At 36.1% G+C, this 15,877-nt stretch overlaps 1 protein-coding gene across 5 annotated transcripts in view; it reads right to left on the bottom strand.

Annotated features, from left to right (window-relative positions):
* Positions 1 to 15,467, bottom strand: part of LOC105059845 (peroxisomal ATPase PEX1) — a 33,533-nt gene extending 18,066 nt beyond the window's left edge. For 3 of the 5 annotated variants that reach the window (XM_029260387.2, XM_029260388.2, XM_073244191.1), the window contains exons 1-11: positions 15,115 to 15,456; positions 14,215 to 14,388; positions 11,487 to 11,586; positions 7,681 to 8,172; positions 5,478 to 6,221; positions 5,266 to 5,357; positions 3,582 to 3,655; positions 3,159 to 3,381; positions 2,901 to 2,994; positions 2,583 to 2,737; positions 1,605 to 1,832 (exon numbers count right to left, since the gene is read on the bottom strand). In XM_029260387.2, coding sequence (XP_029116220.1) covers positions 1,605 to 1,832; positions 2,583 to 2,737; positions 2,901 to 2,994; positions 3,159 to 3,381; positions 3,582 to 3,655; positions 5,266 to 5,357; positions 5,478 to 6,221; positions 7,681 to 8,172; positions 11,487 to 11,586; positions 14,215 to 14,388; positions 15,115 to 15,309 — 2,571 coding nt within the window. In that variant the 5' untranslated portion in view covers positions 15,310 to 15,456. Of the gene's footprint in view, positions 1 to 1,604; positions 1,833 to 2,582; positions 2,738 to 2,900; positions 2,995 to 3,158; positions 3,382 to 3,581; positions 3,656 to 5,265; positions 5,358 to 5,477; positions 6,222 to 7,680; positions 8,173 to 11,486; positions 11,587 to 14,214; positions 14,389 to 15,114 lie in introns of those variants that run through there. The other 2 variants (XM_010943305.3, XM_010943309.4) reach the window with 2 other exon arrangements.
* Positions 15,468 to 15,877: the final 410 nt, after the last annotated feature.

Raw genomic sequence — 15,877 nt, forward strand, 5'->3', positions numbered from 1 at the left:
GATACTAAAAAATCACCAATTTTTTCTAAGGAGGACCAGCAAACAGATTGATGAGGGCAAATGCAGAAAACAAGCAACGACTCAACACAAGGTGAAAGGAGAGAATCAGAAATGTGCAGCTGCAACCTAAAGAACAAAAATAATAAAAGAAAATATAAAGAAGACTATAAGTTCCTGTCTTATGAAAAAGAGAACACCTTTTCTAGCTACAAAAGTAATTGAACTTGACATCTGTGCCAACACCATTCATTGCACTACTGAAACAGTAGGCTTCATGTTGTTAATGCTCCAAGATTTCTTGCCCTTCTCTCTTCATTTCCCCAGAAAAACCCAACCCAGCAGATGCACATTAACAGAAGCAAGAAAGAGCATGTCGTAGACTTTAATACACCATGAAGTGAAAGAGATGCATGTTGTAGAAACAATTATGGTGTTGTCTCATTGTTCGCAACACAAAGAAATCATTTCTTCTTATAAAAGGTGTCTCTTCTTTCTAAATTCTCCCTGACAGGATTATTTTCTACTAATCCAATCTTATGCTTGATCTTAGTGTTGCACAGGGTTTCATATCCATGCAAAATTGATTCTTAGAAACTGATATATCCAGTTCACAAATGATTCAATGCAAACTCTTAAAAATTAACATGTTCCCAAATGTCAGGAAGTACTTGATTTCTTTGATGTCAGTATTTCCAAATGCAAGAGACCCACTTATTTTCATAAATGAAAATTAATCAGATACTTAAGCTTGTAAATATCAAAAGCGCTTATGAAATGATCTCATTTCATCATAAAAAAGTTGCATTACATAATCTTTAAAAGTTTTCAAGTGCATGGTTCCTGATGATTCATCTAGTTACATGGTGACTCCTCCACCTACAACTTTTTCAATAACATGAAGAAGAATGACAAGTAGAGAGATCACATAAGCGTTGAATTAAGAAGAAAATATGAACAGAACAGAACACCAAGCTACTTATAGCAAGTTAGCAACAATCATCCATTATCAACCTTGTAATGTTGCCAATATAAAATAGTCCCACCAAGTACAAGTGATTGTATGTATATAAAATAGTCCCACCAAGTACATGTGTGCGTGTGCGCGCACGCGCATGCGTGTGTGTCTGTCTGTATTTGTGTCTGTATGTCTGTTTGTGTGGGTATGTGCGTGCGTGTCTGTATGTGTGGGTGTGTGTGTATGCATGTCTGTATGTATGTACATAAAATAGTCCCACCAAGTACAAGTGATTGTATGTATGTATTGTTCATTTTCGTACTGATTTAAAATTCTTATTTCCTACTGTATAACCAAAATAGCATAAAACACCAACAACTGCAGTTTGAACAAAAGAAACATGAAGAGAACAAACATTGACTAAAACTTTAGAATATTTCATTTCTAGTGACCACTCAGGTTTCTCTATACACAGAATTTGCTGCTTCAGTTACTGCATTACCAAAAAGATTAAGCAGATGCATTCAGATACATGAACAGTAATAACATATAAAGCAATAATTAACAGACTGATCTGTTCCACCTCCGAAGGCTAAATATTGTCAAACCTTGTAAAAGAAAAAAAAAATACAGGACAAGATGTAGAGACCTCTTGAATGGCATTCCGAATGTCAGAAAGCCCACCAACATCCTCCCACCCACTGCGCCCACCTTCAGAAGCAGCTTTTGTAAGACCACGCATTGCAACTGGAACGAAATCATGCATTGCTTGTGAAAAATCTTCCTTCACCAAAATAGGCTTCCCATGTACTTGATCAACATGAGATGACAAAAAACGACTGACAGCAACATGCACAGCCCTATCAACCAAAATTTCCTGCATAAATAAATCAAGGTTTTAGCACCAAGTTGTACCATACTATATTAGAGGAAAAAATTCAATATCCAGCAATCACTGACATGATATGCAAATCCCATATCTCACAGATTTGTTTCAACCTAGGTAAGGTTTCTGTCATAAGGCTGATGGACAAATGGATGGTTCCAGACTGTCGTAGGAAGCCATCAATAAGTGGTACACAGCCCTAAAACTAACTTCAACTGATACCATTAAAATTGGGCTGTTGAGATGTCATGCATCTATATCTTCCTGTAAAAGACAGGCAGCCATTTCCCCATTGGGCAGCCCTTATTTGTGACATCCACGAAATATTACCTGCTCTCATTGTCGTACAACAATGAAGATCACCATTTCTTATTCAACAAGGTAATGTTAAAAAGGTAAAGCAGAACACAGGCTGAAAGAGGAACCATAGGTATAAGTAACACCATAAACACATGCAAGTTCCAAAAATACTGAGCAATCAGCACTTATTTAGACATTTCAAATCATTAATTACTATTGTTTACTAGATGAAGTGGTGCATCAAATACAAATCTCACAGGGTGGACACATCAGAATATGCTGCCTAAATAAATTTTCTACTCTTTGTTGATGATTAATGTTTAAGAAAATGTTTTGATATTATGAAACATTTGAAATTGCACCAACACCCACTGAAATTAGGAAGACCACAAGCATGTGAATGATTTGGAGACAAGCAAAAAAATTATGAGAGACATGTACCAAGTCATATGCATCATATCCATCACATTTGGAAGCTACTTCAGCAAGTATATCCTCAGAACATTGTAAAGCACGTTTTCGAATTTCATGTTTCAACATTGCTTCACGTTCAGAGACAGCAGGAGCAGGAAGTTGAACATGGAAATCAAATCTCCCTGACAAATGAAATTTCGATACACGAGCATTACAGATTAATAAAAAAAGCTATTTTCACGAAAAACATGAAGTTCTCAAGAGATACTGACTAGTGCATGAATCTAAAGCAGAAACCATTTCTGCACATAAATAAAAGAAAAGAGGCAAAAAAAAAAAATTCACCTGAAGAACTCAGAGACTGAGGTAAATTCCCGAGAGCCTGCACAGCAGCCATAAATGCAATAGGGCCATACCCACAAGAGCTCTGACTCTTCTCCTACACAGGATACACAAGGACAAACAAATAAATAGATTACTAAAACCAATACCGATATGCACATGCAGACATAAAAATGTATATTGATAGGAGCTGATTTTTGAACTGAAAAAAACAACATAAAACTGTTGGCTCTTTCAGACAATTTAAAAGAACAAGCGTACCACATATTCATCCATAATATCCGTTAAATATTTGACTAAAGCACTGGTAGAATTGGACAGCTGAGATCCCTCAGATTCGGAAGAAAATGAGACTATACTGTCTAGATCATCAAAAATAATGACAGAAGGTGAATGGATGAGAGCTTCAGATATGTAGCCTGTGATTGCTTGTCGAATTGTCTGACTCTTCTCAACAGCAAGTTTTGAACAGCTTATAAAAATTCTACATGTGAAAAGCCTTCATCAGGACAATAGCGATAAAAAAAAATGTATCTTCCTCCAGTTCTCTCATCATAAAAGAAATCAGATGGGACTGAAACCTGATAGTCTCAGCCTCACCCAGCAAATATAAAATAAATCACACAAAAAAAAAAGAAAAAAAACAAGAAGTAAATAGTTTGAAAGCAGTATTTAAATCCATACATGTGGGCTAAGACTTCTTCATTTTCTTCAAGATGCTTCGCAACAGCCCTCATTAGTGTAGTTTTTCCAGAACCCTGAGATATCAAAAATGCATAAGTTGGATGAGTCACATTCACAATTCCCAGATGAAGGACCAATAAAAAATAAACATTGGACTCCAAGTGCATGATAACATATTCATAAGTTGTGATCACTTTTAGGTAGTGCATAAATTCCCCAAATGCACTCATTAAAATAAGAAGAGTAATTATCAACCACCTGATTGGTCTAAGCAAGTAATTTTATGCAAATTTTTTCATTCTTAAACAAAATTGAGCATGCTTATGTATGCTAAGATAACATATATTTAACTGCCAAACAGTACGACAATTAATTTAGTTGAATAAGCAAGCCCACTAACAGATGGATAAACTAGCAAAATCTTCAAATTCATTCAAATGATAAAATTACAAGCAAGGAAAGGATTACCATACCGAACCACTTGGTTCCGTCAGTATCATACCATAGCAACCACAAACCGGGATGTTTATGTTCTTGGTACAGGATTTTGCTCAAACCACGGCAAATCAAACCTTCAGTGCAGATAGACTATCATGACCTTGGGTGGGAACAATACCAACCCTAGAGACAAGTCCCAGGGCGCAACTACGAACGTGACCCAAATGTGTCTAAGAGATATCAACAATCAACTTGGAATTCTAGTTCCAATTTAATTATAAGTACTTTACATTTTCAATGTTGTACTTAGTTAATTTAACATTATTATATAGTTACACAGTTTCTTAAACATGTAACATAAAAGATTAAAGTATATTACATTTAAACATAAAAAACAAAAATAACAAAACTCTATTTTCCACTCAAACTAAATAAAGGAAGCTTAAAAGCCTTTAAAATAAAAACATAAAAAATATATTTTCAGTATACCACTGGTATGTTGTGGTACCATTACTACCGTATGGTACCACACCTATACACTAAGGTACACAGTTCGATATCAAGACTGCAAACTTTGATTATGTGTGATTGTTAACTTCTTCAAAATTTGAGATCCAGAATAAACAAAAAGCCTTCAACATATGCCTTAAAAAGTTAATCATCCGAATGAACTCCAAGCAAGGACGAAATATGCCTATCCGTAACCTTGGATTATCATATTGACCAACTCTAATCAAGTTTGGCATTTTGTCCCTTCATGTTAATATTATCCTCATGCATCCACTTCTATAATAAGGCAACTCTAATCAAGTTTGGCATTTTGTCCCTTCATGTTAATATTATCCTCATGCATCCACTTCTATAATAAGGCAGAAATCAACCGAACAGCTCCAACAGCTTACATTGTTTACTTAAGTTGGCAAATACATAAGAGGCAGTCTTTAAGATTATGACTATCACTAGTGTCTATTAGATAAAGTTTAAAGAGTACTGCCACACAAGATTTGCAGATGACATGTACATCTTCGTTAATTTTAGGTTACTGTATTTGAGCCAATAATTTATAGCTTGAATTGAAAAAGAATGATGCAATACAATCATGAAGAGCATATAGCATCACGAAAAAATTTTAGGCTTAATTAGATTTGGGGATTATGGATAGAAAAGAAATATTTAAGAGAAAATTTTAAACCAGGGAATATAAAAAATTGAAAAAAGAAAAAAAATGAAGGGCATAAATTCTTACAGAAGGTCCATATATAAGCACATGTCCTGGGAGAGGAAGATCGAAACTGCTTAACAACTTACTGGAAGATGGAGACAAAAGCACAAATAGACCTGCAAAGAAATCCATGAAAAATAAGGAATTCATAATACTAAGACATTGTTATGCTACATAAATTTATTAAAAGAAATTAAATATCACTAAAGTAAATAAGGCAAAATGAAAATGCCTACGCTTAATAACATCAGAAATAGCTGTCTCCATCCAGCTTAAAGAAGACAGAGTCAGATTGAAGTTTCTGTTGAAGCTACTCTCGGCAACAGAATCAAGGGATACAGGGTCACCCAATTCCAACTTTCCAAGTGCCAGTTCTAAGTCATCTAGATCATTACCATTCTTTTGGGTATCAAAGACAAGCTCATAGCTATTCTGTAGGTCACGATTCGAAGATTCCTCAGAAGTAATTGTCAACAAATACAGGAGCTCAAGTCCAGCTTCTCCCATGCCACTTTCCTTTTCTGATATACCATCCCTTTTCTTGGTTCTTAATTTATGATCCATCACTTCAAAGTGAAGCAAAGTTTCGTTTGCCAAAACTACTGAAGTGACATCCAGATTACCAGTCTGTGAGGCAATTGCCTTGAGCTGTCCAACAAGCCATGACTTGATAAGAAAATTCTTAACAACTGCCATGCGATATTTAGAAACACCATCATCATCTCCATGTACAAGAGTTTCATGAGACAGAGAATTAAGGAGGTCTTCATGATTTGACCAGTCTTTCATATTTCCATCGAGGAACAATCCTGCAGGTGAAGGCAAATTTTTGCGACCAAGATGTGTGTAGCCTTCATGATGCTCAAGTCCATTGTTACCATTAGGCTTATTCTTTCTCACTAACTTAAACCGACAAGGAGATAGTGTCATCAAAGCAGTACCCTTCTTCAGACCAATGCAGTATTTCATTATATAAACCCCTGCAAGAGAAAGCAGACTCTTCAGTACAGCATTGCAACAAATAAAAGGCAGAACTAACACTAACTTGTAAGATGATTGAAGAACTCAGTGATCCAAATTAATTTTATCTATACCCCGATCACTGCGAAGTATTGCAGGTTCACTATGCTGACTAAAATAAAATAAGAAAAACGGAGACAAACCTAAGCATGAAAAGAGGATAACAAAGAGCTTTATAAAAAAAAAACTAGTCCTAAAGATCACAAAGGATTCCAGAAGCACTGTTGCAAAAGACATTATTCAGTTCTGCAAGATAAATGGTGTATATTACAACCTATTTTAGAACAAGAACTCAAGAAAATAGCATTTTTAAAAAAAAGTGGTGCTGTAATCAATTCTAGCAAGATCTGCTGTACCACCTCGTATTGATAGTACTGCACTCTATAAGGTACCAGTACAATAACAAGATTTGGTTGGTATATGAGCTGAACTAGTTCCAAACTGAGCAAAACCATCCCGTACCACCCAGTTTTGGGTGGTACCATAGCTGGGAGTGAGTACAAAGTCTTGGATGCCTATCTCAGTGTGGGATATGTACCACACCATACTGAGGGTACCATACTAAAACAATAACATACCAGTATGCGTCTCAGTGCTGGTTTTGTGCACCTTGAATTCTAGAATTATATCAAAGTATATTGATACATTTCAATAGAGCATATGAGACTGATACATTTCATAATGCAGGGAAATTAATAAAATAAGCAAACAAGATAGAACACCCTTCTCTCACATTCCATCGTCAATGACTTTAAAATTGACCAGGCTGGTCTCTTTCTGAACAAAACATGAATCTTCTGATTTACTTAGCTCTCTAGCTCAGCTATGTATTCTATGTTTGGGACATTCTCATATCTCTACTGAGCCTACACTTGTTTTTTCTGCTTGAATGAAAAAAGACAATGAAACTGATAAAAAGACCATTAGACCTAACCAATGGCATTTTTTGCCAAAATATAAAAATATAAAAATATATACTGAAACTGATATAAGACCAAAATATAAAAATAACAAATAGAACAACTGAAAGACAAACTATCACCCTGCACACCACAGCAAAAATCAATTCAAAAATGACAGGAAAATAAAGAATAGTACAACAATTCTTCTGGGTGGTATAACAGCTTAACTGAATTTAAGCTTATGACTCAGAAAGCATGTGACAAGTGCTAAAATTGAAGCATGAAACATCCATTTAATTTTTCCAGCTACCACAATAATTAAGTTGCTCGACATGCAAAATAGAAGTAGAAGCACTTCTACTTCATATTGTTTCACAATGATAGTAGTATTGAAAACTTTGCAATCACTTCAGTCAATTAATAGAGTGTTATTAACAATTAATATTGCTACAAAATACAAGGGTTTTAAAACATAGAAAATTAACATCACATAATAGATTTAACTTTACATACTTACATGAATGTATGCCTGCTCCTATAAAAAGACGAAGAGACTGAGGAAGCATAACATGTCCTTTGGCTACTGAGTCTGAAAATAAGATACGAACAACCGTATGTCTTACTGCCTCCTTACTAGGTCTTAAAACCCCATTATTTCGATCTGTACCAGGAGAATTACTTCCTCTTCTCTCGATATCTTTTCCATTCTGCATGATTTCATTTGGTGCTAATCTAGGAAAAATAGTTATTAACTGAAGATTATCAAATGAAAACTTTGAAGCTGTTTCTGGATGTATAAAAACAACCGACGTCAATAGTACCCCCAGTTCAACATCTCCAAATCCAAATCTATGTACATGTCTTTTGTCTGCAGCTTGTACGCGTAGTAGTGCCTTCATCATAAGTTGCTCGTTCACTGAACTTTGCTTCTGGACATCCTGATTAGCATCTATCGCTTTTTTACGCTTCTTTGGGGTAACAGCAACCTCAGTTCCTGGCATGAGTTGAACTAAGAAACACCCAAAAGCAAATCAGAGCAACATTAACTCAAAAAAAATCAAAAATGCAAGCCAATAACTGATATCTTAGCAGAAATTTCAACACAGGCAATGTACATGTGAGATTTTAGAAGATCAAGCAACAATAATCAACAGAAAGGACACTGAAAATAGAACTTACCAAGACACAGAGAAAATACAAAGAAAGACTAACAGCATTAATAGAAAAGGGTAAGGATTTAGAAGAGAGGGGGCTCAAACTCTAGCAAGCAGAGAAACTTAATACATGTCAAAACCAACAGCAAGAAGGTCAATGTTAATTCATGAAATTAGGGAAAAGCACCAGCAAGAGGGAGATGAATCAAATCCATACATACAAGAATTCAGTTGACTCTCATAAAATGACATATTTAGCAACACAACATCCATTTTGTGCAAAAGACAGTCAGCTTAGTCTCTATAACATGGTCTACCAACCAAAGCACCTCAAGCAGTGTCCATTGATGATTCCTTTCCCAGTGTTCAGCCTCAACTAGCAAAGAGGAACTACTTTGTGCATCATGAACAATTAAGGCAAAGGTGTGTATTCTTGGCTGCAAATAATCACATTTGATAACTAACATAAAACTAGAGTCCTAACATACTTGTCCTTTGTTGGCACCCTCTTAAGTTACCAAAAGAAGAGATAAGGATGTGAAATAAGTGGATGCAAATGGGTTCTAACTCGATAGGAAACTCCGATACATCATTGCTTGCTCCTGATGGCCTTTGTCTCTGACTCTTGCCCTCAGACCATGACTTGCACCTACTGACTTGTACTAGAAAGGCAAGCGATGGAGAAAGAAAAGGGCATACATGAAGTTTTTATTTTCTTTCGCATACATGAAGTTTTTATTTTCTTTCTTTCTCCCAAAGCTTCAGGAGGAGTCACTTGGACCAAAGGTTGATGGGTTTGATATGCCCAGGATTTCTGTTGATGCTTGTCATGAGCTCAACATGGAATGTGAAAATGATAATGAGTGCAGTACTTGAATCGATTGTTCAATCAGTGTTAGGACTTTTTTGGCCCAAGGGATGTCGCAGGGAAACTTTCAGATATGTCTGAGACCCAATGGCTTTACAAGAATTTATATGCAACTTCTCTTACTTTCAATAGAAGCAAAGAATTTGAAAAACTTCCATTATGTTCCAGCCAAGCTACTTAAGTGGGTCATAGTTGGCAGTGTCTCTGGCAGTAGGCATATTTGTGAGGAGGCATTTGATATTTGATGGTGCTATACTGGTGCTTTAGCAAATTGACATAATCAGAAAGTTGTGATGATGGAACATTAGTGTCACATACTGCCAATTGTGCATGATGTTCAGATGGTTCTTTCCTGTCGGATGGAGGATATGGCTAAGGGGTGGACATGTTCAGCTAACTTGAAGGCAATCAATAGCTTTCCAAAAAAAAAGTAATGCAGAGGACAAAGCATTAACACAGTTCTATGCAAAAATTTTAGTTAAATTTTGTGTGCCATGTTCTGTTCAAGCCCTCATCCATTATTAAAGCATGCAGATGTGTCTTCAGAAGCAAAAGGATTTCAGAAGGGGAAGCAGATCCTTGATTGTGCTTTCATTTTGCATCAATGCATTAAGTTGAGAAAAGTATGAAAAGGCAAAGTTCTATACTTCTATTGAAGGTGGATTTGAAGAAGGCACATTGCAACTTGCAAGGCTGAAAGAAGATGCAGATATATTATGATGAGGGTGAATGTGAGGATAATCTGGAGACTAAAAAATCTTTGAGAATCTTCAGACAGGGATCTCAATGCTGATGAATAGTCCTTGCAAAGCTGAAACACGATGCAGATAGTATTACACTCGAGGAATGCTGAATCGTGCTGAACCAGCCGATTCAAGGCATGCTGAACCGGACTGGTCAATTACCAGCACAGTTCATCATATAAAATCGGTTCATCCCCCACTGACTAATTCGATAGCTAGAATCCCCCATTGAGTATTCAAAGGCTAAAATCCCTCCTTGATCGCAGCTTTAACTCTCACCCTCAATGCCTAAACCTTAATTTGCATCTTTGGCACTAATGACAATGCCGAAAGATGCCACTGCAGCTGCCAACAAGGTTCCTGAAGCCCCAGGTAAGTCTCCCTTTCTCTCTCCCTTTCTTCTTCTTTCTATCTCAACAACGACCTCTCTCTCTCCCCTCCCCCCCCCCTCCCTCCCTCTTCCTATCTATCTCTCTTTTCCTCCCTCCTTTCTCTCCCCCTCCCTCCCTCTCCCCCAAGTCTCCCTTTCTCTCTCCCTTTCTTCTTCTTTCTATCTCAACAACGACCTCTCTCTCTCCCCTCCCCCCCCCCCTCCCTCCCTCTTCCTATCTATCGCTCTTTTCCTCCCTCCTTTCTCTCCCCCTCCCTCCCTCTCCCCCTCTCTCCCTCCCTGTCCTATGTGCAACAGGGCAGAAAGGGAACAAAGCATGGAAACTCCTTTGTTTTATTTGCAAATTTCAAATTGAAGCATTGAAATTGCCTCGGAGCAACTTGGTACGGACCGTACCATCTGAACCAGTCATCAACCAATACACCCTCTGGTACCGGTTCGGCAAACCCTGATGATTATGAGTTTGAATGTGAGGATAATCTGAGGACTCAAAAACTTTTGAGAATCTTCAACAAGCATCTTCGTGCATATGAATAGTCCCAATATTCTCATCCATCCTGAAAAACAATGCAGTAGTTAATTTAAACCCTTCTTATCAAGGTCCACAAGCTCAATACCAGGTACTGTACCAGTTTGGTACAGTACATTTAGTATGGTATAATTGGTACAGTACAATCAGTATGGTACCATACTATATGCACCTTATACCAAAACAGCCCTTTAAACATTTTTCTCACTTTTTTTTATGGTATAGGTTGGTACACCTCAGACCTGGGTATGCCTCAATACGCCCCAGTATAAGGTGGTATAGGGCCCGTAGCCCTGTACCAATCCGAACTTGAGTTTTGTATGGTTCCCACCTGGTACAGTATGGTACACCCCATACCAAGCGGTATGGGTGGTACGGCAGACCATGCTTCTAATCATTTACATTAGTTACCATAACATTAATATTGAGTAAAATGTTTGCATCTTTGGCTAAATAAGATGGAAAAGAAGATTGCAAATAGCAGCATCAAACCCTTAATCAACAATAGTTATGTCACTGACATACAAATCAATAAGCTCTTCATGTCACGATTAATATATAAGTCAAAACTAAAACATCAATGTATCATTCATATCCCCATATAAGGGTCTTTCAGAACATAATTAGATTCCTCTTACCTACCGATTTCTTAGGAGAAGTTGAGACAACAAGAAACTCCACAACAATATGCCCATGCAACCACAAAGGAAATTTCATCCCCTCATAGACAATACCGACCTGTATTTAATAATAAAGCACATTGTCATATTTCTCAAAAAAAATGTTACCATGAAATTGAAGCAAACTGCAACATATAAATAGATAAAACACAATAAGTGGTAAAATTGAGTTATACAAAGAATAGAAATATGGCTGCCACTTTAGCATTCATTTGTTAAAGGCTAGTTATGTGTGGATGGAGATTAGGAGATGGTTGGTTTTTTGGGTGTTTTATGCTTCCCACAAAATCCATGGTTATATGGTTAAAAAAAAACCATCTCCAAATTAAGTAAGACAAAAGAACAACATAATATGATGCATTACCAACAGCCATGAATGTGATAATATCCACCATGTCTTAATGGTCATTCTACTAAGTTTGTTAATCTTCAAATTATAGTGTCAATAAGGAGACAATTGTTAAAAGAAGGAAAAAATAGTTAACTATGCTTAAAATTTCCATAACAACAAACTTCATTTTACACTAAGATATGCGCTTAATATGTAATAAGGTCATTCTATATAGACCTGATCCTGACAGAAAGTTTCACTATCTTTTGCTAAAACTTAAAACTAAGTATTGAAGAACCTATATGAACTGCAAAATTGAAACTCAAACTGTACCTCTGCCTTGGTAGCTAAATAAAATTTTAATTGTCAACACGTAATGTCAAGGAAATTGACACTTTTTATTAGCATGGGTTCTATATAGAGAAGACTGACCTTGTAATGTATTAAATGAATATTGCAGTGTGCATGAAGTGTTATGGGCATCTTAAGAATAGAGAACCAGTTTGTTCAAACATTGTTAGTGAACCAGGATAGACAAGCTCACTTGGTCATTTGTGTATCTCAACACTTTAAGAGCTCAAAACTAAAACATATCTTTATATTCAGTTGAAAATATTGGTAATCTAGAATTCATTGTATGAGTAGGTCTACAAAAAAAATGATGTAGAAACTCTGATACCATATGCATAGGTTGCTAAATTCGCTCTTCTAACCTGAAGACTTTATGTCCTACAATAGCTGCATCATACTGGCATATGTAGTTACAATCATTAAAATTAAAAAATCTCCATGAGCTCATCAGGAAATGGTATTACAACCTGACTGGGCAGCATTCTTTCCTATGGTCATCAGTTCCATACAATGTCGTTGTATCTGGAAGAGACTTAAAGGAAACACTAGAGTCAAATAGAGTGAGGCAAGGAGAAAGGTTGTAAGAAGAATCTTGCAACTTTGATTTATTAGCTTGAGGATAGCTGGATTATTTTTTTTCTTATCAAAAGTAACTAGGATGAAACTCCTCTTAGGGTATTTATTTAGAAAAATCTGAAACTTAATATCTCCATTTGAGACTCCATGGTCAAACTTGCTTCTTCCTATTAATGATATTCAATCTTGGAAGCTCCTCGGCCTTCATTCTTGGTAAGTCAAGTTAGAAGAGTTCACCTAAAATAATTGAGTGTTTTCTCTCTGGTTTCCATGCATCACACACAAAGATGTGCACATACAAACACAAATTCATTCACGCACATTCACTCATACACGCATATATACATTGTAAATGTTAACATACGTACATATGTATACATATATTTTGTTTTAGACTTTTTCATGTTATTCGGAGAATTAGATGCCCTAAAAAAAAAAAAATAGCAGCTCTACAAGTTTATTAATGTGCTAATACGTAGCATCACATCTATGAACAGAGAATTAATCTTGCTGTCTAAAAAGTTCATAATAACACATGCACATACATTCATTTGTTCATTTATTCATACATACAAATACACATACACAAATATGTATGTATGTATATACATATATGCATGCATGCATCTACACGTTTTGCTTTTATCATTTAGACTTGCACGCTATTCAAAGAACTAGCTAACAAAGCAAACTAACAGGTCTACAATATTGTTTAAGTGCCAGTTTGTAACATCACATCTATGAAAAAAAAATTGAATCTTCATGTCCTATAAATTAATAATAACAGAAAAAAAACAGAGAACTTTTGTTTTCATTAAGTAGAATGATGAGTGAATTCTAATTTCAAGCAACAACGAAGTTGCGCATGGAAAAAGATGTGTCATACAAGACGAAGAAATTTTTAAAAAGCCATACTTAATCAAGTTGTTGCCAGCGTGAAAATCTTGATTTCCATATTAGTGGCTTAAAAATCCTCTGACCCTCAAGATAATACTAATCTCTAAGCTGATATAATTTTCAGAAGTTTGAAAAGATAAAAAGCTACAAGATTTTAAATGCCTTTCCAATAAGAATAGATAAGGAACTGACTTGATTTCAATACCAGAAATTTGGTTGCAAATTCCGTCCTCGCCACAACCAGAAAAAAAATTATGTTTTACTAAGAAATTTTTTGGAAAGTAAGGCATGGTTTTTCAGAACGTACCATACTTAACTGCTGGATTGCTTCTACATGAGGCAATCACCAAGTATAGCTATTTAACAGAGAACAATACTGGTATATTAGTTAGGAAAACTCTTTCAAACAGCTGCATTAATCTAAGTGCCATTGTGGCACATACATGCCTAAGTATATAATTACAAGTAACAACAGATACGATTGTAGCTTGACATACAAATAAGACAATAATATAGCAAAACGTCGTGTACCTGTTTCAAGATAGCCTCTTCAGCGAGCTCTGAGTTAAGCTCCAAAATTTCCCAGTCATCCTCAGTGTTAGGCTCTACAGTAACAAAAGCAGCTTTTGCTGGATTAGCAACTGCTTTTACTTGTACTTTGGTGCCATCAGGCAAAGAAATAGACTCTGCCAATTGTTGAGCAACCTGGGAAAAAAATTTAACTTCGTAAAAGCTATGCAATTAGAAACAGGGGTCCACACATTCTTGCCTTTCAAGTTATTAAAATACAACTGTTTGCAGCTAGACCAAGGGACATTTCTCACACATGCTAACTTGGAAGAAACAATGCGTAACTAAGAAACCTTTAACAAAGGCTCCAAGAAGAAAAACAACGTGCAACATCATCAAGCATTTTATGCATTTATGTGGGAAAACTTCACAGGCTGATGAATAAATAAGCAAATCCATATCCTGAACATTTCATCTGAGAAATTGGTCGCTTATAGTCATAAAGAATAAGAATTCAAGAGGAAATGAAGAACAGAAAAGAAAATGACTCGTTAAAAGAAGCCAATTGAGAATTAAAAAAAATCCTTTTTTCCATTAAAAAACAAATGAATTTTACGCACTAAATTGAAAAAGGAACTCACATGCAAACAACTTGACTAAATTCTTTTTTTGCCTATATGAAGCAATAAAGATACTCATGAAGCAAAAATTTCAAATAGAAAGCACTTTGAAATCATACAAATGCAGTAAGAATTGCTGATAAAAGTTCCAAATCTTGCAGGAAGCTACAGAAAATTTCACATTCGAACTACAGTGCCACAGGGAAACCACTTCCTTTGTGAAACCCAATCGGAATTAACCACAAAAATTTCATTTTCCATGAATCAAAACAAAATAACTCACGAAAAGGACAGTCAATACCTCGATTGCTGATGACTTAGAAGCGGAGCCGGACCAAGCCACGTTCCAGTGATCTCCGGAGCGAGATCGGAGCTCGAGCGCGAGGAACGAAGGGAGGAAGCCTCCTCTGGTGGATTCGAGTGTATGGATGAAAGGGAGAGGAAGAGAGACGAAGCAGCTCTCGATCCGCCCCACCACCCTCACCTCGAGCTCCATCGAATCCCCTCGCTTTCTCTCACGTTGGCCCCAAAAGTACAACCTTCTATAGCTTCGGGGGTGGAGAGAGGTGACCTTGGGAAGGGAACCGTCTTTGTGATTTCCGAACGCAGGGAGCGCGGATAGAGTCGAGGCTGCAGAGAACTCCCCTTCGCCAAGTCACGGTGGAGATCGGAGCTTTCTTTGGGGGATCAGGGGAAGTTTTAGCCGTCTGATGCTGTCCAGTGTCTTTTGATCGACGTTGACCAATCTTTGTTTAATTTACAGGTTTGTTTGGTTGGAGGACGGGGGATCTTGTATTACGGAGACTCCAATAATTTTTAAATGTTATTTATCTGAAAAAATAATTATAAAAAAAAAAATTTATAATGTTTAGTTGATAAAAAATTATCATACTTGGTTGAAAATAATTTTATATAAAAATATTATTAAATTTTCCATAATATTGTTAAATAAATATTTCAAGTATTGAATTTTTTTTAAGCAAATTATGACCCACATACTTAGAGAGGGTCAATATGAGCAATTTTGAATATTCATACTTTAAATAAATAAATAAATATTACTA

Source organism: Elaeis guineensis, chromosome 10 (genome assembly GCF_000442705.2).
Source record: "Elaeis guineensis isolate ETL-2024a chromosome 10, EG11, whole genome shotgun sequence".
In the NCBI taxonomy this organism is placed as follows: domain Eukaryota; kingdom Viridiplantae; phylum Streptophyta; class Magnoliopsida; order Arecales; family Arecaceae; genus Elaeis; species Elaeis guineensis.